Below are 21,564 nucleotides of genomic sequence, written 5' to 3'. Positions count from 1 at the left end.
AAAAGTGGTGTTACTTAAAAAGATTGGGATTTTTGTTTTTTGTGTTTTAATTTTGAAAAGTTTAAAAATGGAAGCAAAAAGAAGTGAAGTGTTAAAATTGATCCACACGGATTTAATTACAAGGGAAGTGAGCAGAGTATCTCTATTGTCTAAAAGTAAAGTTTGTAAAGTAAAAAAAATGTGGTAGTGCTGAACGGACTTAGATGCCAACTCCTGTGAATAAAAAAGTTGAAAGGAAGGAATTTAAAGCCTCTTTGGAAAGTCAGTGTTTTTCAGGCCAACCAATCAATTTTTGATAAAAAGGCATTGGGTTTTTAGAATAGAGCGATCAAAAACGCTTCTAAATTGTTTAAAGAGCTAAAGTACATTTATGATCAAAATATTCCTAGACGAGAAGTTTTTATCGTTAACTGTGTCATTAATAAAAGAAATTATCAATTTATTGTTTAGAAAGGTAACATTGCCACACTTGTGTGCCATAAAAGCATCCTCATTCAATAATGATGCTAGTTTTTGCTGCTTTAAATGGTGAAAAATTTCCAGTCATCTTCCTCTTTAATGATAAAGAGAAAGAAATCGTGAATACTGAGGTTTATCAGCCTTTTGAAAAAGCATGTGGTACTATGTGAAGAAGCATGTGGCTTTAAAAGACTTTCTCGGATTGAAATTAGTCATGAGGCCAAAAAGGGCGAACAGTTTTTAAAAAACTATATTGCTAATTTTTAGCCCAAAGACTTTTAACCTATCTCCAATCCAGATTTGAATCCATTTCATAATTCAACTGGAGCGTTTTGAAGAGTAATGCGTTCAAAAAGACCCACTTATTTAGATTTCGAAGTTGCAGAAAATGAGCTTCGCCATCGATTGCCTCGAGAGGTTGGTGTTTAAAACATTACTTAAAATTACTAAATTTTGATGTTTTTTTAATGATTTTTTATCGAACAAAATCAGAAATCATACTAAATAGGCGAAGAAATTATTTTTTTTGTTTTATTTTTCAATTACATTTTAGTTTAATGGCCGCTTTTTTGACGAAGATGTTTCTGACAATGTTTTTCGAGAGCAGTATCGAGTATCGAGTCCCAAGAGCTTTATTAGATTTTTAGAAACTAGGCTGAAAGATTATTTGCAACATTATACTAAGCGAAATAAAAGCATTTCAGTACGTTTCCAGATAATGGTATTTCTTCATTTTATTGGCACAAATGTTTTTTTTCATGTTCTCAGAGACTATCATGGAATCTCGACCAACACAATTTATCGTATTATACACAGTGTAGGAGAAGCTATTTTCAATGTTAGTGTATTAAGTTAATAAAACTATTGAAAGTATATATATATATATATATATATATATATATATATATATATATATATATATATATATATATATATATATATAAAATATTTTACTGGTCTGTTTTTTCATAAACATAGAAAGTTGTATTAATCAACAACTATAAACAAAGTTTAAACGTAAATTTAAATTTGGAAATGTATAATTTAAATTTAGAAATGTAAATTTAAATTTAGAAATGTATAATTTAAACTTAGAAATGTAAATTTAAATTTAGAAATGTATAAAAATTTAAATTTAAAATGAAAATAAATTTATATGTAAATTTAAAAAGATTTGTGGTTCAACATTAAAATAAGAGAATATGTTTACTCTTCTTCTACATCCCATGTCATCTCTTTTTTTTGCTCCTCAATTTCTACTTTTTTGCTTTCAAGAGTTGTTGGCAAATTTATATTGATCTTGTTCTTTCCGAAATCTTTAGTTCTACTCTTAACAATTAGTTCTTTTAGAAGTTCATCTCTTAAACTAAAAAAATAATGCATTTGGAAATAAGCAGAGTTGATTTTTTCCTATTACTTTGGCTTTGCTTTAGATTTTCTATATTGATATGTTTTTTTATACGTACTGTTTTTAATTTTTTAAGTATTATTTGTCTTCATTTTTATAGCATCAGAATTTTGGAAAGTTTTGTAAACGCAACGTAGCAAAAAAAATATAAAAATATATTGAAAGTAGTAAAAGTATTCAACATAAAAGAAATATGAACTGTTGGAATCTTTTCTTAACAGCAGTGTAAAATATACAATCCAAAATGTTGAATGTCTCTCTCATCATGATTTTTTGGTTTTGATTTAAAGATGTCAAGGGTAACTTTGGAAAATGACCACCCACCCACTAAGCTTAAGCAAATGTTTTTCCTGTAATCTTTTTGCTTCCAGAACTTCTTTTGCCAGTTTTTCAAGACTTTTGCAGTGGACAATATCCTTTTTCATTTCAGTGTTTTTTTGTCTGCAAGGATACTAATTTGAGAGTTGCAGAAAAAAACCTGTCCATGAGTAGCAATATTCTTTTTAAATTATGGTTCTACTATTTATTTGGTAGAAAATCTGTTAAGTTTTGCAGCCAAATTTCTCATTCTATTGTTGGAAATTCTGTGTTCAGGTGAACTTGTATGAGCTGTTCTGTTTTAAGCTGGGGTCTAAACACTCCCTTGCTAAAGATAGCCCTAAAGGAATTGGTATTACAAACTTATTTATTACATAGATGAGTAGTTATAATAAAAAGTATCAAAGTTTGATTCTACCTGGTATGACTAGCTAGGGTCGGCCCCCGTTTGCTTAGCTTGGTCAAATTGTGCAACTTGGTGTTGCTTCTTTGTGTTGTATCAAATGAGTAGCAATTTGCTCTGCTCCAAGTGAATCATTAAGGGCAAGTTTCCACCAGTTTTCATGCCGTGTGTTTGTTGTGCAGGAATGTTGCAGTCCACGCCCAATCAAAGAGAAGCAATTTGAACAACGTTTTTCAGTCCTGGGATTTGAAGGCTCTAGGGTTTGTTGAATGTTGTCAATTAGCGCTGTTTGGCCATTAACTTTTGCAGCTTTTTATCTTTGGTTTTATACTTGCTAATTTGACAGATTGAGCATCACATATTGTAGTGGATCTTGTGATATGCCTTACTGAAATCGAATCAAAGTTGAAAAGAATAGGACACTCTGAGCTGGCAGCCCAGCTAGCCAGCTCATAAGGTACCAAGGTGGGTCCCGGCCGGGCCGCAGGACGGGGCCCGTACGGGTAACCCAGACGGATCCCGCCGTTTTTGTCCGCGGGATCCAGACGGAACCCGTCCGGGATTCCCGTCAGAAAACACAAATGGGACCCAGCCGGGACCCAGATGGTATTCAGCCGGGATAACAAACAGAACCCATACGGAACCCAGTTGATATTCAGCTGGGATAACCCACATTGATCCCACAATTATCCCAGGTATTATAATAATAATAATGATAATAATAATAATAATAATAATAATAATAATAATAATAATAATAATAATAATAATAATAATAATAATAATAATAATAATAATAACAATAATAATAACAATAATAATAACAATAATAAAAATAATGATAATAATAATAAAAATAATGATGATAATAATAATAATAATAATAATAATGATAACTATAATAATAATAATAATAATAATAATAATAATAACAATAATGATAATAATAATAGTAATAATAATAATAAGAGTAATAATAATAATAATAATAATAATAATAATAATAATAATAATAATAATAATAATAATAATAATAATAATAATAATAATAATAATAATAATAATGATAATAATAATAATAATAATAATAATAATAATAATAATAATAATAATAATAATAATAATAATAATAATAATAATTAAAAATAACAACAACAACAACAACAATAATAATAATAATAGCAATAATTATTATCATTATTATCTAAATCTTTCTAAACACAGCATGAATTCTTTAAATCATGAAGGTGCTAAGTTGTCTGTCAGCTTTTTGAAGACACAACAAACAAGCAGTTCTTCGGCAGTCATCATTGTTCTTGGCAGTATTTGGCATTGTAATCCACTTGCTTTGAATTTTTAAAGTTTAGAAAATAAGTTTACTTATCATTTAAACCAACAAGTAAGACATTTAGAGATTTAGGTTCTCTTTCCGGGAAATTGCATTAAAAATTATTTCAGTTCTTGCAGCGGTATTGCCAGTTTGTATATTTGTAATCAATATTTTGTTAAAAGAGAACTATATAAGTATTTTTTAAGAAATTGTTTTTAGTTGCATAAAAAATTTCAACAACAGTATTTGTACACTGTAAACTAAATTTTTGCAATAAACTTTAAAGCCCTCATTATCTCGGACAAACACGTCTAATATTAATTACATATACATTTGTACACAACATAAAAAGATTCATGGTAATCGAATTTGGTGGCTTTATTATAGTTTTAAGAGACCAAAAAACTAAATGCTCATATTATCCTATGTTCGGGTAAAACCAGACATTTTTGCTAAAAACCTCAAACCTCTCGCTCAGATGAACACGGATTATTTTGAAAGCTTTTGTGGTGAACCATGTATCCATATACTATTTACAGCAAAAAGCGTTTCCAAGGGACATGAAGTTAAGAAATGGTGAACTGTAAAGTTGTTGAGTACTTGAATTGCCAACATATTTCCAATGAGGAACCAAAAATATAAAAGATAAGTTTGTTTTCTCTTATACTAAATATCATCTTACAAGCTAATATCTATAAAAGTGGAAAAAAAATGAGAATCTTGAATCATCGCATATTTCATTTTATCGAAGGAATTTGAATCATTAAAATTTAGTTATAGTTAAATAATGAATGTTAAAATTTTGTTTAGAATGATTTTAGTCAGAAGTACCCTAAAGTGTTTTTCTAGTAAAAAAAATGAATGCCGCAAAAAACATATTACCGCAAAAAAACAAATCTTTTCTCCCACTTAATTTCTTCTGTTTGGCACGGGAAAATAGGAAGTCATAGATGACATTTTCATCCTCCAACTCTTTTCATCCTTTTTCGAATCTTTGCGTATTTTTTTCAATTATCTAAAGAATCGTTAAGGATGACACGAATGTACGTTACAAGGCATTTACCTAATTATCATATCCTCATTTGAATGCATGTTATCTATTTATATTTAAACTGCGTTCAAAAATACAAAGAAACACTAAACAATTATCTGTTCCTAATTTATTAATTATTATACGATCAACCTTCTTAATTTATATGAATCTTACAATTTATTAACTGATATGCATATAAAAATGAAGTTATAGTTTATGCAATTACATGCAATACAAGTTGTTCAAATGCTATTTATTAACCATTGAAAACTTTTTATTCTTTTAACATCAATGTGATAATGAGTATTTTACTTTGACTTGAATAATTAAATATTCAACAATAAAAAGTTTAACAATGAATGAAGAGGGAAAAGGCTGTATTAAAATGATAACATTTCTAGCAGTTATAAAAAGCTTGCAGCGCTATATTTTTGATGACACATTTGTTTTAAAAAATACTACAAAAACTGAGGACATTTTTGATATCACATTAGCAACAAAATCAAGACAAGCAAAGTTTCTTCTCCATCCATCATGTAATTATATGATAAACAGATGTCTGATTAAGATAAACTCTCTAGTTCGCATCATTAAGTATGAGTCTTATGTAGACGAGTTGAGTACATATGAAAACAAAAATATTTATATGTTAAAAGAAATGGAAGTACTAGATTTTGATGGAGGGAGCTCTTTACCTACAGATGAAAATTTTCCTGTTGACTCTTTTTTTTCAAGTAAGCCTTTAGTAACCTCACGAGGATACTACATGCATTTTTACAACAATGAAGACTGTTATGGCCTTGAATGGAAAGAAAATAATTTAAAGCAAATGGAACCAAAAATTGTGTTATCAATTGATCAACTAAACACTCAGTGTGCAAAAAAACATTTCTCAAAACCATTCCCTCCTGTTTATGGTACTGTAATAACAAAATCCAAATTAACTTATTTTGGAAAACACTCTAACTCTGATAAATGCCCATATTTATTTACAATAGAAATAGAAAGTAATGGTGTCTCTTGCAATGTAAGTTTTTGGAATACAACATGCTTTTCTTTTTACAAGTCAATTAAAGTTGGTCAAGTTTTAGTTTTAAAAAATTATAGAGTTAAAAGAAGGTATGGCCAACGATCAAATACAGTCTTTAGTTTCAGTGAATCAGCAGAGTTTGAACTATCAATCAATCCAGCAAATCCTGAAGGAGAAGTTGGTCTTTCTTCTCAAAAGCCATCTTTCATACCCTACAAGTTAGTTTTAATGAGATACTAATATGCATATATGTGTATAGGATATATATATGTGTGTGTATGTATGTAATGTATGTATGTATGTATGTATGTATGTATGTATGTATGTATGTATGTATGTATGTATGTATGTATGTATGTAATGTAAGTATGTATGTATGTATGTAATGTAAGTATGTAAAATATTAAATGTTTTAATGGCATATATATATATATATATATATATATATATATATATATATATATATATATATATATATATATATATATATATATCATTAAACAATTTTATATTTTAATTTCATTTCATAGATTTAAAACATCATTATCCATAAAAGATCATAAAGTTGCAAATGAACAAATCTATGATGTAATAGGCATTATTGTTTTTGTTGGAAGAATGGAGCGAGAAGTAAAAAAGACTGAAAAAGTAGATTCCTTTGGAGATTTTTGGAGTTTCAGATGGATTGAATTAAAAACAGGTTTTTTTTGTTTCTTGTCAGAAAATCTAAAATTTCAAAATATTTGCTTATATTTTAGTTTAGCCTTATTTAACCAAAGACAAATTTTTTTATTGTTTCAAAAAATGGTTTAATTCTTAGAAGAAAATGGTTTAAGCATCAAAGTGAAGCTCTACTCGAGCTCTCAATCTAATGTGATTGATTCAATGTTGATTGGAGATATCTTTATTGGAACAAGGCTGCTTTGCAAAATAGACATCATTGAATTTTGTGGCAAACAACGCTTATATTCTCATTTTACTTCTACAAAAGAAAGTCAGTTTTATAAATTTGACAAAGATTGGAAGTGTGAAGATTTGAAGAATCTACCTTTTTTTAACTATTCTGAAGTTCTTGATGTTTTTCTGGTAAAGTCTGTTAGGATTTTTAAGTAAAAAACATGTCGTATTTTTTTGTTTTCGGTTTTGTATTTCCTCTTCTAACATATTTCATTTATAAAATATATATAACATTATGTTTCCTTTCAGTTACATAAAGATGTCAAAAGTATGTCTACAATATTGCAGAGTTCATACATAGGAGGTTGGTATTCATACCCTCCTTTTTCAGACACATTGCGTGGTTTTAAGTCTTCAATTAACTCTGATCTTAAGGTAGTTTTATTAGAAGACTTGTGCACATTGATTAAGAACCTTCATTTTTATCAACATGCTAGTGTTAATGTACTTTCAACTATAGCTGGGATTGAAGTTGTTCAAAAGAATGGTAGTTATTTCCTAAATTCTTCGATATTTTTTGTTGTTGTATTTCCTGGTTATATTCACTTTGTTTCCTTTTGTGTTTATCCTCAATTGTTGTTTTAAAATTTTTTAAACCATTATAAAAATTTATTATATTATATATTAAAGAAAGCAACTGAAACTTTTTTAACTTGATTTCTTAAACAAGTTTCTTCAACAAATGCTGCTTCATCTTAAATCTTCTAAAAAACTGTGCCAACTTTATTAGAGTGGATGTGGAAAATTTTTAAAAAATAAGGAAGTCTCTTACTCTTTTTTAGGAACACTCTCATCTCAAATAATTCTCAATGAAAGATACTCATATAATTCAACCAATGGGATTACTCTTTTAGGAAGCAAAAAAATTAATCAACAGGATGCAGAGGATTTTTTAGGTACTTCTCAGCATGTGGAAAATTCAGATACCTTTATTCGTCTATATTTGCTTGATGTCAATAAAACTTTTGCAATTTATGTTTACCTGAAGCCACAGTTGGGAACTGAGGATTGCACTTTTGTCGAGATGTTATCTGGACACTCCATGTTACCCAAAGACTTAAATGACTTGGATAATTTACGTAAAAAAGTTCTTGCTGTCCCTGTTGAGCAAAGGTTTTTGGTTCTGCTTGATTTGTATTATTACGGAAATGAGCGAACTGAAATTGTTCTAAACAGAGCATTTGTTCTTCCAAGCTGAAATTCTTTCTTTTAGCTTTCAAGTTGTTATAAATTAATTGGAGAAACCGTTGTAGAAAAAGCATATATATTTATTATCAGTTTCATTTAAATAAATCTGTATAATTTAGATTAGTATATAGTTTTCTATTACTGAAATTTATGCAAACCAGCATCATTGAATGTCTGTCAATGACCTTTCATACAAAGAATTGAATTTTGAACTTTCTTAACTATTATCTAACTATTATTACTAATTATTGATAATTAATAATAAATCATCACCGCTAACTGTCTTATATGTAATCAGAAAAATTTGGCAGATATTTGGAAAATAAATTTTTGAACTATAAATGCAGATGCATCGCATCATAGATCAGACGGAAAATCTGAAAGATTGTAGCAGAGGAACAGCTTATTGACGCGAAATGGAATATTTATTAAAGCGAAATTTCATTTTGGAATTTTTGCTTCAATAACTCTTCCGTTTATGTATCAAAATTATGAAGATCGTATTGTGGATAAGTTGAGGAGAATCAAATATGACTAACGAAATAAATTCTTGAAAATTTCAGGTTATACGCGAACTATTGTTGTCATTGGTCGTTGCTTCTTTAAGTATAACTCTGATTTGATTTCTAGAAGAAAAAATTTTTTTTCTCTATTAAGCAGTTTTTAAATCAAGTAGGATTCATTTCACTTATAATTAAGCTCGCAATTGAGGCAAATTATGCATTCAATTGTTTTGATTGCAACAACATTTACGGGTCTCTTAAGATTGCTTTTGCCCTACCAAAAATAAAATCTGATGGTATAACTTTTTCTCTATGTAAAGCACTTAAACTTATGGTTCCGATTAAAAGTTTGGTCCTCACGGTCCCTCATGTTGTATTAAGTAAAATAATGCTTCAAAAGTTTGCAAAATAAACAATGAAATTTCTCAGATTTTAAAGGTGCACAACTCAACACATTTATTTGTTAAGTACCGTGGTGTGACCGAACAAAGTCCTATGCATCAAGAAAGTCCTAATTTAAGAAATGACAAATTTCGTATATATAAAAGAGACGTTTGAGGATAATAACTTAGTTGTTTTAACTAGATATCTAGTTAGATAAAATAACTAAATTTTTTTTTCTAAATGTTTATTTTATGTACACTGATCAACATATTGCGTTATATTACAACATATTGCAATATTATTGCGTTTTCAATTAAAATTGCTACAAATTGCTCAATAAATTGACAACTAAAAATGCAACAAAATTTTACAAATGCAATGTGTTTTTAAATATAATTTAAATGCACTTAAATAAAAATAATTCCGATGCTTTTCTAATTACCCTTGTCATTTTTTTGTTTTACATACGTTTAATGTGTTAATAAGCAGTAACAAGGTTGTTGTTAAAATATTACAATATTATTGCAATATTATTGCAACTGTATAATATGGATTTATTGCAAGTTAATGTGGAATTATTTTTATCGGTTTTAACGACTTTGAATGATTTTAATGTTCAAAGTGGCGTTTTGTACATGCGCGGAACGAACCTGTCTGGTTGGAAAATTTGTTAAAATTTTATTTGCGCAATGAAACGAAACTTTTTTAATAGAAAGTACGAAAAAAGAATTTTACACTCTATAGCTGAGTCTACATCTTCTGAAGAGGACATCATTAAAAGTAGTTCTCAGTCCGACGCACAGTGGAGTATTTCACTTGAAAAGTTGAACAAAATTATTTTATGTTTATTATCTATGTAATATGTAGTAAAAAGAAGTTTAGGGTCATTATATTGTATTAAAAACGATTGGTCACACATGAAATGTAAAAAATTTATATATTAAAACAAAAAATACATATTTTTATACATCTTACATACTTTACAAATATCTACAACTTTACAACTATTTAACATAATGACAAATAACTAAATTTATAATACTAAAAAGGATAATCACACTTGAAAGATGCATCTAAACCTATACTGGGTTTCTCAATCACTGAACTTAATCCTTAGGTTATACCTGTTGTTAATTATTATTTTTCGTTAAAGGATTAAATCCTATGGCTAATCCGCTACAAGGGGCTAATGATTTGACAACCAAACGTTTGAAATTAACAATCTAAATTTATTATTATAGCCCTGCATTTAATCCAAAATAAAATAAAATATTTTTGTACATGTCAATGCAATCATTTTCAATCAGAATCAATATCTGATATGTCGTCAATCGTCATCGCTTGTGAGTCTTCTAATGTTTCCGGCATCAAGAGTCCTATTGTCTCACTGGAGAACGGTTTTCTTTTTGTCTGGGGCCTTTTTCTCATACTGCTTAGCAAAGGATCCGAAGTTAGCAGAAGTCTGTTTAAAATATCTCTATTACAGTTTTCTCGCGAAGACTTCCTCGCATAATTCTGTCGATAAAGATGGAAATGTTTGTTTCTGGCTTCGGCTGCTTCTTCTGATAGCTGGCCAATAGGCAGTATAGCCTGTTCAATTATTGTGGTTCCATGTCTTAAAACTTTATGCATAGTTGGCGTCATTGGGTGCCATGCATATAAATCAACATAAAGTTTAGCCGTCTCATTTGCAAAATTTTCAAATTTTTTTACATTAATTTGATGCCCACTCGAAATTGCTTCCAAAATGACATTACATTTTTTTATAAGAGTTATATCAACCCCTGTGATGCGGGAAGCGGTTAAGGGATCGGCGAAAAATCTTCTTGATGTATTCCCATCATTACTGTTCCCAAATCCAGCCTTAGGAATATCAACCAACAGCCCTAATTCATCTTTAAAGGCATTTTGAATTTTTTGTTTTGTTTCCGCTACTATTTTTTTATCTTCTTCTGTTCTTGCTTACCATTTTTTTATTGGTATTTTATACGACATATGCAGCAAGGATTCAAAAAATCTGATTCTTGCGTGCAGTATTGATAGCCCAAATTTCAGTGTTTCGCGGCTTTCTGTCGTTTTGTTATTCAAGTCATTAAAATCTTTTGAAGTTTGCCCATATATATAGCATCTCATTCTTGATGTTGTATTTGTTGCAGCATTGCAAACTTTTCCATCAATCATAGTAAAAAGAAATACATGCTTTATTTGCAAATTACCACCAAAAGCGTTTATTATTTCACTTTTTCTCAAGCCTTTTATTTGGTTCTCTATGTATTCGATTTCATCATTCGTTATGTCTTTGCTCTCCCGAATAAAACGGATTCTTATTGGTTGGCAATACCTTGTAGATGATGGTGCTGGGTTTTGCCAAAGCACTTTCTTTTGGTTACCAATATGGCATATGAGCCGTAGGGGCACAAAAGAACTTTGAAATATGTTAGCGTCGCTATCATCGCTGTTTTGAAATTTTTGTTTAAACGTTTGTTGTTGCGAGCCATCACAACCCCATTTCGAAATCAATTCTAAATTATTTCTTTCTTTTTCATTTAAATTTTCAATAATTTCATTCATATAACAACATAATCGCCTAGACGTGTGATCCAGAAGATCTTGTAATTTAATTTCTGAACAAGTTTCTGTAACTGTTATCGATTCTTCTGGTGGATAACATTCTTTTTTGGCTTTTTTTATTAGTGAATAACATGGATAGATATTCTTGTTGGCTGCATGAATAATTTCATATTGTTTTTTAGTCATATCAGCTTCCACAAAAATTGACAACGCTTCTGATGGTGTGTGCTTTTTAATGATATCTTCAGTAGTTGTGTCACTTTTTCTATATTGTTTGGCTTTTGTTGGTGTAAATAAAATTTTCTTTATAACGTTAGACGCGTCACTGTTCCCTGCAGCACGTTGACTCATTTGAGCAGCATACATCAACTGCTCACAAGGTATATGTTCCCTTAAAACCCTTGTTTTTCGCCTTCTCGTTGGTGAACTCGATTCACAAAATTCTTTTGACGGTCGGCCGGGTTTTGCTACCGTCCAAGTTGGTAGAGCTATGGTGGTATTGAGCCATTGTTTGTTATTTTTTAAAAAACGCTCTCTTATACGGCTAGCGTTTTCCCATTTTTGTTTAAATTGGAACTTAAAAGGTGAAAAAATGGTTTTTAGTGCACTTTCTTCATTTGCAGGGCATTTAGTTATGTTTTTAAGGTGTTCTAATAAAAACACGAATTTGTCGTCAATTTTTTCCTCGGAACTTTGCTCCAAGACTTCATAAAGTGATTGTCTAGTCATCTTTATTGTGATAGCTTAAGATTCTGCAATAAAAATATGAATTAAATTAAATAAAAGTTTTAATCACAAAAAAAATGTATTTGCCTTATTGACTAAAAAAATTAAAAAAATCTTAGGGAGCGTACATGTGCAACTTTTTTTTTTAAAATGGTAAATAGAATATCTAAGGTTTACGTGAAGCACAAGCTCGTAGCTTAATAAGGCTTAATTGATATTCAAAAACACTTTTTAATATCGTGTATATAAAAAAAAACGTTAAATTTTTTACATCAAATATAATTGATGAGAAATGTGTCAGTAACATATAAAATAGAGAAAATAAATATACCAAAAAATTGAGCTTACCTTCTTTTTCAATATCCATTATGATTTTTAAAATTTGTCACTAACCACAAACTCAAAAAACGATTTGTAATAATACTCGTCAACAGGAACGTTGAAAAACAATTGAATTCATTACCACAATTACTCGACTTTTAAAGCTGCCCCAATAAGGTGGGAGGGAGATGGGTAACCGAAATGACCATTTAGGAATGTAACCTTTATTAAGCTTTACCAATGCACCAATAAAAACAGATTTTGACAAAATTTTGAAAATTGACTTTTGATCAACTTTTTCGTATAAATACTCCACTGTGCGACGGTAGCGATACGGATGATAATGTTAACAATGGTAGATTTACCCAAGAAACAGAAGAAATTGTAGTATCTGAGCCTGAGGAAGAATCAAAAGCTTCCATGTTTCAGTTTTTTAGTTGTAATCCATTTGAAAATTCTTTATTTGATCCACTTACCAACAAAACGTTTATGTTTTTAACCTTATTGTATTTAATGATTAGCAATTCATTGACTGAAATCGCATTTGATCGTTTTTTGAAGACTTTGCTGGTATGTAAAATGTAGCCTACATTGTGCGATGTACTTGTAAATGAATATTGCCAAGCTAATGAAATTACCAACCAACTTGGCCCTTGATTAAAATATTTTAAAACCCAGACATCTTCAAGTTTAGTGACTTTTATTCCAAAAATTTTCTGTAATAGGTAAGCTACTGTTCAAGCTTAGAGACTTAATAAAATTAAAATTAAATAAAAATATTTTTTATATTTTTTTATTGAATGGCCTGAAAAATGGGTTATTTTAGTGTTCTCAGGCCCTAAAAGTTATTTTTTGGCGTATTAAATTTTATTTTTTTTTTAGTTTATTGGCATAATTTTAAAAAATTACAAAAACATAATGCATTTATTGTCTTGGGCAGACAAATGCCACTGAAAACCTGAACCAGGGTGCATTCCATATTTTTTTTTTTTTACAGAATATATATCAACAACGCCAAAATTTATTTAATTTTTACCAATACACCAAAAAAAAATTTATAAGGTAATAACAATTTTGTACACCAAAAATAAAATGACATCAATTAATAATTACATAAATTAACAACATCAAATAAATAAAAAATTTTGTAAAAATACATAAATTTATTTAAAGTCGCTAAACATGGAAAGTTGCTATATTTGAAGATTTATAAAAAGTCTTAAAGTTAACATTCTCTCTTCCTAATTATTGCAATGGTTCCATGAAAGGATTTAGTCAATTTTATTTGCTTAGGCTGCATGGGCTGCAGCACGCACAGCCTAGCCATGGCTTTATTCTAAAACTCTCCATTTACATTAAAAATGGATACAGCCAGTCTATTCAGACTAGTCTTTGAGCCTGTCATATCAAGTAATGCACTGCAAAAAATGCTGCTCTGGCAGTTTAGCTCTGGCTACCATCAGAAATGGTGCACATTGCCAATAATTTGTAAAAAAAGTCTGAGAAAATTGGCATAAGTAGAGAGTCTTTTAATTAGGAACATTCTACATTACTGTCTAGTCTTATTTTCATTTCAACTAAGGTTGGGGCCTGGGTTGGTTGGTAAAACTTCAATAGCTATACTTTTAAAGTTTTAATTTTTTTTTATAGATTTTCCAGTGTGTAGAAGACATACCTTCATCTCTTAAAATGATTCGTAGATTTGTTAAAAAAAATGTATTCTCCCATACTGAACCAACCCATACATATTATTGTCATGATTGCTGCACAGCTTTAGTTGACACATGTAAACTAAATCTTCATTGTTCATCACATATCTTTATATTGGATATTATTAGCCAAATGAAACTTGTTTTATCTCAAAATTTGGGAGCAATTAAATCTTATCAAATGGAAATTATATTAGGTAAACGAAAGAGTGATTTAATTTCGAGACAAAATTTTGTCGAAAATATGAAATCTAAAAATGTTTTACATATTCATTTGTTAATGTCAACTGATGGTGGAGAACCATACACAAAAAAAAAGACTACAATGTGGCCATTTCATGCAATTATTTTGGATTTACCATCTTATAAACGGTTTCTAATTGAAAATACATTACTTCTTGGTTTATGGTTCTCATCATTAAAACCTAATTGGCATGCTTATTTGAAGGTAAATCAATTATTAATAGTTATTTTTTATATTAAAATTATAGTTAATTGATTTTCCTATAGTGGTAGAATTCTTTCACTGTTCCAGCTGTGGAACAGTGAAAGAATTCTACCACTATAAGTAATGATAATAAACAACAAACAAACAACAATTAGGCATAATTACTATATTACTAACTATTTTTTGGAGTGCATTAATGAAAAACTGTTTGAAATACCCCTTGAAATTAACAATGTCCAAGTTGTTATTCATATTGTTGGTTTGGTTTTCGATTTACCTGAAGTGGCCTCAATTATCAATCACAAGCAATATAATGGTGAATTTGGATGTCATTATTGTGAACATCCTGGTAGAACAATTGAAAGAAAACATGGTTCAGCAAGAATTTATTCACATTCAGATACAAAATATAATCTTAAAACATCTGAAATGTATGCCAAATATGCTAGATTAGCTGAAAAATCAAAAGTATCTGTATTTGGAATTAAAGGCTTGAATATCTTTAGTGAAATGTCATTTGTTAAAGTGCCAGATATGATACTTATTGATGTGTTACATCTGTTTTACGAAAATTGCTCAAAAAAACTTTTAATTTGTTTATTTTCTGTTATCAATAAACATGAAGCATTTTTTATTGGTAGTGCTGCAAAATTAAATGCTCTGGAAATCTTACTTGCTGATCAAAAAATGCCACATAACATGCCTAAGCCACCAACTATTAAATCATTTATACATTGGAAAGGCCATGACTTTAAAAACTTTATTTTATACTTAGCAGTTCCATATTTTCTGCCATATTTGAATCCTGACTGCATGATGATGATCTATTCTCTAGTAATTGGCATGCGCTTGTCAAGCAGTGAAATATGTTTAGATAAAGTATCAGTTATTAGCCAGCTGTTTAATTTTTATCAAAAATCATTGTCTGAGTTGCTTCCTTTATATATGAATACTATCAATGTTCATCTACTTGGTCATGTTAGCGATATTATTAAAATGCATGGAAGTGTGACAAATTACTAAATGTTTTGTTTTGAAGCTCAGCTTAGTAATTATAAAAAAATGATGAAAGGAACACATGGTCACCCACAGCAGATTGTGCAAAAATTTCTTGACTTTAAAACAGCTTCTTGTTTTTTGCAAACAACAGATCATCCTAAAAAATCTGAAATTTGTCAAGCATTAAATATTGGCATTAGTGAACAGGAAGAATTGCAATTGCTAAATCCTGGCAAATTGTTAAAACATGGTATTGTTTATCATTCAAAAACTTATGGCAAACATAACAGCTACACTTGTCAATTTGGACATAATAAGTTTGGTATCATATTGGATTTTCCTTTAGTTGACAATGTTATACATGTTCAGTTACAACTATTAAATGTGGAATGCAAGTTAGTATCTACTTTTGGTGATATGATTGGAAATGTGAAAGTTAACATTGATGATGACTTATTTTTTATTGTTGAACAAACACAAAATATTGTTGTTATTCGAGCTGACAATCTAGTTTGTAAATGCATATTAATTAAAAGTAAACTACTCACAAAAGAAGTAATAATTTTAAAACCATTGAAAGAACTTTTTGAATATGCTTAGGGTGGCTAAATGTAAGTTTTGTGATAAATAAACAAATAAACCATGCATGTGTGTTTTTTTATACAAGCATTTTATACAAATTTACAAATTAATTTTATAAAACTTTACATAATATTTTACATAAAAATTTTACATAATATTTTACATAAAAATTTACATAATGTTTTAATAATAATTTACAATATTAACAAATTATTTTTATAAAAATTATGCAAGCATTTAATACAAAAACATTTTTATAAATTTTGTACAAGCAAGTTTTTTTTTATAAATTTTATATTTTGATAACTTTGTAAAGCTATCGTGATTGTGTTGTTTTTAATTTTTTTCATAGGTTTATATTATTAAATAATGGCTTATCCTGGTAGAAATAGAACCAAGAAATTGGATTTTGTAGACACTCAAAAGCTTTCTTCAACATTTGTTCTTTTATGGTACAAGGACTGTGAGAAGCATGAGCGTCATACACCTCCTATATCACTTTCAAATACACTTTTTAAGCATTATTCATCCGTTGAATGCCTTGAGTTTCAAGTGGTAAGTGCATTAAAATACAACTACAGATGACAATTACCCTATATACTTTAATTAAAGTCCACCCTAAAATATAAGCCCACTTTTTAAAGATGTTGAAAAAATTGATGTAGATAAATAAATTTAATGTTTTTTTACTTAAGAGAAAAATGTAGTGAATGTATTCATTGCAAATAAACAACATTCAGCTGTCATAATATATAAGGGGTCTATTACCCAATGTTGTAAATTTGAAACGCCATTGGATAACTTTATGGATGAATTTGGTGACGAAAATCCTAGCAGTGATGAAGTGAGTAAGTTTGCCCTCAATTATATTGAAGGCAATGCTGTGGGAAAAAGAAAACATAATGAAGACCCATCTTCAGGTAACTTGTGACAATTACAAGTATAATATTATATTAATTTTGTTATGAATTTACTATTCTGTGTATGTAACTACAACTTTTAATTGTTCTTGTATTTTTCTATAGATTCAGACAATATGGCACCAGTCTCAGAACGTATAGGCCTAAATGGACCTAAATACAAATCGACTCCTAAATCAAAGGTGCTGAAAAAAAAAACGCGTTAATGAAGACCATTCTTCAGGTTATTTTAATAATATTATTACAATTTCGTTGATGTACTTTCTTGAATATATTTTTATTGTTCGTTTCATTTATAGAATCAGACTCCTTTGCATCAGTTTCAAACTATCAAAAAGGATCGTCTAAAAAAAGTGAAGTAGAGATTATGGCTTTGGAAAAGCGCAAGCTTGACATGCTTGATGACAATGTTGATAATGATGCTCCCAAAACCAAACACTGTGGTACACCAAAGTTGAGCAGTCTGTCTTGTTTAGAAGGTTAGTTAAAATACTGTATTTGCATAAGCTCTACCATATTGTGCTTGTACATAGAAGTACTCTATTGTTTTTAACATTAGCAATTTTGGTTGAACAAAAGAAACTTCTCATTGAACAAAGGAAGACCAACAAACTTCTGGCTGAAATTTTACACCCAATAGAAAATGAAACTATTAATGATAATGTAAGTCAAATTTAATTTTTGTAATTTAGTTGGAAAAAGCTCATCCAATGAGTGCAGCACTAGCTAGTATTGACCGAATTAAAAAAAGGAAATATTGATTGCTTCAGGAAAGGGTGGCACATTAAGGTGTTGACTTTTTGGTAAATTTTTGGTATCTCTAGTTTCCAATATAAAAAATAGATGAACTTTGGTTTGAAAGTAACTGAAAAGTCATTGGTTTTATTTAAATTTTGAAAAAGGTCACCCACCATGACCCTTGATTACACACTGGCTCCTATATATCGTTAAATTTTTTTTTCTTCAAAAGTATATCAACCTGGGTCTCAAAAGAACTAGAATTTTAAAGTGTTTTCAAAGTTCATAATATTTTCTACTGAAACATTTTAAGAAATAATATTGCAAACAAAATGTCATTAAAAAAGACCTTTTCAAGTTTTAGATAATTGTTTTTATATATAAAATTTAATCAATTTATTTTTATTTAAAACCATTATTATTTCTGAAATCTCTATGAAATTCTGGTTCTTTTGAGACAGGTTGATATACTTTAGAAGAAAATTCACTGATATATGGGAGCCAGCGTGTAATCAAGGGTCATGGTGGGTGACCTTTTTCAAAAATTAAATAAAACCAATGACATTTCAGTTACTTTCAAACCAAAGTTCATCTGTTTTTTATATTGGAAACTGGAGATACCAAAAAGTCCATACCCTAGTGGCACATTTACATATATTAGGTAGCTTAATTTGACCGTGCATTGAACAAAGTTTACTAAACCAGATTGTTTACTAAATCCGAAACCATCTGTATTATAATTTTTAGACCGTGTATCCTGGATTTGATGCCGTTTTTAAATTAAATGACATTCAAAAACGAGACCCGTGTAGCTTCGCAAGAAAATTTATTGTTTTGCGATTTGGAAAGGAGTTTGCTTGCACGCGTATTTGTGAACCAAATGGACCAACTGCACGCATTCATATGGACAAAGAAGAAGTGCAGGAAGTTAAAGGTGCACTGGACAAAGTTTTCAAGACTTACAACTGGCGTGTTGTTCGAGCGAGTATTAATCAATTTTTCCGAGACAATAAAAGTAGTAAAAAATAGTTTGGTAAAGACTAAAGAAATTAGTGACGTTTTTATTGTGGTGCGGGGTCATGAGCGATTTTAGCTATTTTGTGTTTACAATATGTTTTGAGTTATTTTGTGCATGTGTTATATTTCTGTGTTAAACAAATACACAATCTATTTTATTCTAAATTTTGTTGTCGTTTTGATTTTTTAGAGTTAGCATTTAATATGAATTTAAAGTGTACGTCAATGTTAAACTTTCAGCGCTGTTGTAAAACGCGCTACTGCTGGACGCACTGCTCGTAGACGTTATTCGATTAACGCGCTACTGCTGGACGCGTTGCCGCTGCTGATTGACGCGCTGCGGCTGGATATATTTTCTAGATACTCCAGGAATGTACTAGTTGCTCTGCACACCCTGTCTTACACTGCATATTGTATTATGTAACTAGGGTGTACAGCTGCCGCATTTGACAACTAAATTGTGTTGTCTGATTAGTTCAAAAAGCTAGGTGCATGTCAAATTAATTATATTTTATTGCAATTTTATTGTCAATATTGCAATAATAATAACTTAATTTTATTGTCAATATTGCAATATATTGCGATATTATTGCCCAATAAATTGCCAATCCATTGCAAGCGATTGGCAATATTGGCCAATTGTAATTGCAATTTTATTGCAATTAAAAAAAAAAATGCCGATTAGTGATATACGAAATTTGTCATTTCTTAAATTAGGACTTTCTTAAAGCATAGGACTTTGTTAGGTCACACCACGGTAATTTAGTAAGGATATAAAAATTGATCCAAAAATTAAATTTTATTTTTAAATTACACCCTACGATATAACGTTGAAAATGATAAAAAAATATTCTTTAGTTTACATTTAGACCGTAAAACACTCAAAGATAGCATCAGAGCTCATAACGATGTTCCTAGCTACCATAAATTAAAGTTTATTTCTTATTTACCTCTCACAATGTGCTTTATTTTAGTATCATACTGTGAAGCCACAAACGTTACTCAGAAAGATAAGCTGAGAAGTTTTTATGGCGATGTTGTACATTATATACTTTATATCATTAACAAATCTTTATTCTACAAAAAATTGTATATTCTTGAAATTTCTATTATTGGAATGCTAAATATAATAAAGATAATGATAAAGATAGGAATATAATGAAAACTTGAAAAAATAACAAAAACTTTTTCCTCTGGTATGTCATCTGCTGCTGTTGATATTTCAATTGTTGAGCGCAATTTAATTCACAAAGAATATTTTGGAAACAGTGATATCTCGTCTATAACGCCAATAAAGTTTGAATGCATTGAACATGTGTAGAAACGCTTAGGAACCTTGTTAAATCTTACAAAAGTAAAAAAAAATTCAATTCTGAAAAAGGTCAACTTACTAATAAATGCATTTTATCCTTGCCAAATCATGATGGTATGACAACGAGCTCAAACCTTTCCAATGTTTACGTTATGAAAAAAGCCATATACGAAATACTTTTTTATTTAATTAACACAAACGGTCTGCTTAAGCGTCATAAATTTTGGTCTCGAAAAACCGATGTTTCGTGAAAAGTCACGTTAGTCCAAGATTTAAAAAGGATTAAAAACCTCTTGGATAAAGAGTCTACTTCAACCCATTTTCAAGGATTTAATGGCTGAGAACTTGTTAAATATATGTTTACATGAAAAAACCCAGAACGAAATTGAGGGCTTAAACGGAGTCATATGGTCAAAACTGTATTTCTCCGCAGGGAAACCAAAGAAAGAAATATTGATTCAACTGTAACATGTTTTAGTAATGGACGCAAAAGAGTATTGAAGGTTTTAAAAAACTTTGGTTGAAAAGGGGAAATTTAAAAAGGTGTGGCGATAGATTTAGATGATTTGCTGATTAGGCGAATGAAGAACAAGTCTATAGATGAAGAGATAAAGCATAGAAAAGGATTCTGAGCCAGAAGAAAAGGATTCGGTGATAAATTGAAAGAAAAAGAAATTGTAGATTTTTATCAAATTATTGCTTACTGAGTAGATATCGCATTTTTTGATCATTTTATCTTTTGTTTTGCATTATTCTCTGTTTCAAATTTTTTGGATAACCTCTAGATAGAACTGAGCATTTGGCTTGAAATTTTGAAGCTGTGTTTATGCTGGTCTAATACTTCGGATTACCAATAGATTTTACATAACACGCTGAATATCTGATGAAAATCCAGTTGGGATGTAAATTTGTATCAGCATTTATTGAAAAAATCAATATTTTTGCAAGAGCAGCAATGATTCTTTGGGTAAAATAGTTTATGCTAACTCAAACGGTTAAGAAACATATCGTAATACACTTATGTACAAAAGGATTTTTAATTTTGCTTTCAAAAGATTTTAATAAAGATTTTCAACAAATAGCTTTTTTATATCTTTACCACCACCTTAAACTAATTTATCTTTTTTTTTTTTTAACTACTAGTTTTTTTTTTTTTAATTATTTAAATATAAAATAAATCATTCGTCGCAAGGCTGCTCAATCTATAA

General features: G+C 29.3%; 4 protein-coding genes and 2 pseudogenes across 8 annotated transcripts in view; 5 read left to right on the top strand and 1 right to left on the bottom strand.

Moving 5' to 3' along the window:
* The window catches only part of LOC149883065 (uncharacterized), a 1,868-nt gene extending 506 nt beyond the window's left edge, over positions 1-1,362 (top strand). The window contains exons 1-2 of the mRNA XM_090100257.1: positions 1-876; positions 1,013-1,362. The exon at positions 1-876 is cut by the window's left edge and continues 506 nt beyond it. Of these exons, the coding sequence (XP_089956383.1) occupies positions 802-876; positions 1,013-1,315 (378 nt within the window). The 5' untranslated portion in view covers positions 1-801 and the 3' untranslated portion in view covers positions 1,316-1,362. The remainder of the gene's footprint in view (positions 877-1,012) is intronic.
* A 2,678-nt stretch (positions 1,363-4,040) lies between these two features.
* Positions 4,041-8,244, top strand: LOC145182199 (RPA-related protein RADX-like). The gene is made up of 5 exons (XM_090100878.1): positions 4,041-6,199; positions 6,512-6,681; positions 6,802-7,067; positions 7,188-7,425; positions 7,721-8,244. Exons 1-5 carry the CDS (start codon positions 5,307-5,309, stop codon positions 8,134-8,136), a joined length of 1,983 nt encoding a protein of 660 aa, XP_089957004.1. The 5' UTR covers positions 4,041-5,306; the 3' UTR covers positions 8,137-8,244.
* Positions 8,245-10,950: 2,706 nt separating this feature from the next.
* On the bottom strand, positions 10,951-12,955 carry LOC149883064 (uncharacterized). The gene is made up of 2 exons (XM_090100573.1): positions 12,659-12,955; positions 10,951-12,336 (listed from the first exon to the last, which is right to left on the bottom strand). The coding sequence occupies exon 2, from the start codon at positions 12,311-12,313 to the stop codon at positions 10,976-10,978; it is 1,338 nt and encodes a 445-aa protein (XP_089956699.1). The 5' UTR covers positions 12,314-12,336; positions 12,659-12,955; the 3' UTR covers positions 10,951-10,975.
* LOC149883063 (uncharacterized) lies at positions 12,931-16,700 on the top strand (annotated as a pseudogene). The gene is made up of 3 exons (XR_016456420.1): positions 12,931-13,201; positions 14,282-14,788; positions 14,978-16,700. The product of XR_016456420.1 is annotated as an uncharacterized LOC149883063 (transcript).
* On the top strand, positions 16,061-17,637 carry LOC149883062 (uncharacterized; annotated as a pseudogene). Its single transcript, XR_016456580.1, has 4 exons — positions 16,061-16,182; positions 16,722-16,924; positions 17,067-17,289; positions 17,395-17,637. The product of XR_016456580.1 is annotated as an uncharacterized LOC149883062 (transcript).
* LOC149883061 (uncharacterized) lies at positions 17,395-19,209 on the top strand. 3 transcript variants are annotated; one of them, XM_090100574.1, is made up of 4 exons: positions 17,395-17,512; positions 17,589-17,768; positions 17,849-17,952; positions 18,775-19,209. In XM_090100574.1, the coding sequence occupies exons 2-4, from the start codon at positions 17,657-17,659 to the stop codon at positions 19,054-19,056; spliced, it is 498 nt and encodes a 165-aa protein (XP_089956700.1). In that variant the 5' UTR covers positions 17,395-17,512; positions 17,589-17,656; the 3' UTR covers positions 19,057-19,209. The 3 variants fall into 3 exon arrangements, with proteins under 3 accessions (XP_089956700.1, XP_089956702.1, XP_089956701.1); XM_090100576.1 differs by having other exon boundaries at positions 18,689-18,923; XM_090100575.1 differs by lacking the exon at positions 17,395-17,512 and having other exon boundaries at positions 17,523-17,768.
* The last annotated feature ends 2,355 nt before the right edge of the window (positions 19,210-21,564 follow it).

The sequence above is a fragment of the Hydra viridissima genome, unplaced genomic scaffold (assembly GCF_058129835.1).
Source record: "Hydra viridissima isolate aposymbiotic clone 2 unplaced genomic scaffold, HvirCarnegie_v1 scaffold_10, whole genome shotgun sequence".
NCBI classification, from domain to species: domain Eukaryota; kingdom Metazoa; phylum Cnidaria; class Hydrozoa; order Anthoathecata; family Hydridae; genus Hydra; species Hydra viridissima.
The sequence above is the reverse complement of the archived record's forward strand: the minus strand, read 5'-3'. Positions and strand labels throughout refer to the sequence as shown.

Bases quoted from the DNA above. Each gene is read 5' to 3' on its own strand.
- LOC149883064 (XM_090100573.1), bottom strand. From the start codon at position 12,313: ATGACTAGACAATCACTTTATGAAGTCTTGGAGCAAAGTTCCGAGGAA.
- LOC149883061 (XM_090100574.1), top strand. From the start codon at position 17,657: ATGGCTTTGGAAAAGCGCAAGCTTGACATGCTTGATGACAATGTTGAT. The intron at 17,769-17,848 runs GTTAGTTAAAAT...TTTTAACATTAG, and splicing joins CAGTCTGTCTTGTTTAGAAG to CAATTTTGGTTGAACAAAAG. The intron at 17,953-18,774 runs GTAAGTCAAATT...TATAATTTTTAG, and splicing joins ATGAAACTATTAATGATAAT to ACCGTGTATCCTGGATTTGA.
- LOC145182199 (XM_090100878.1), top strand. From the start codon at position 5,307: ATGAATGAAGAGGGAAAAGGCTGTATTAAAATGATAACATTTCTAGCA. The intron at 6,200-6,511 runs GTTAGTTTTAAT...TTCATTTCATAG, and splicing joins CCATCTTTCATACCCTACAA to ATTTAAAACATCATTATCCA. The intron at 7,426-7,720 runs GTAGTTATTTCC...ACTCTTTTTTAG, and splicing joins TGAAGTTGTTCAAAAGAATG to GAACACTCTCATCTCAAATA.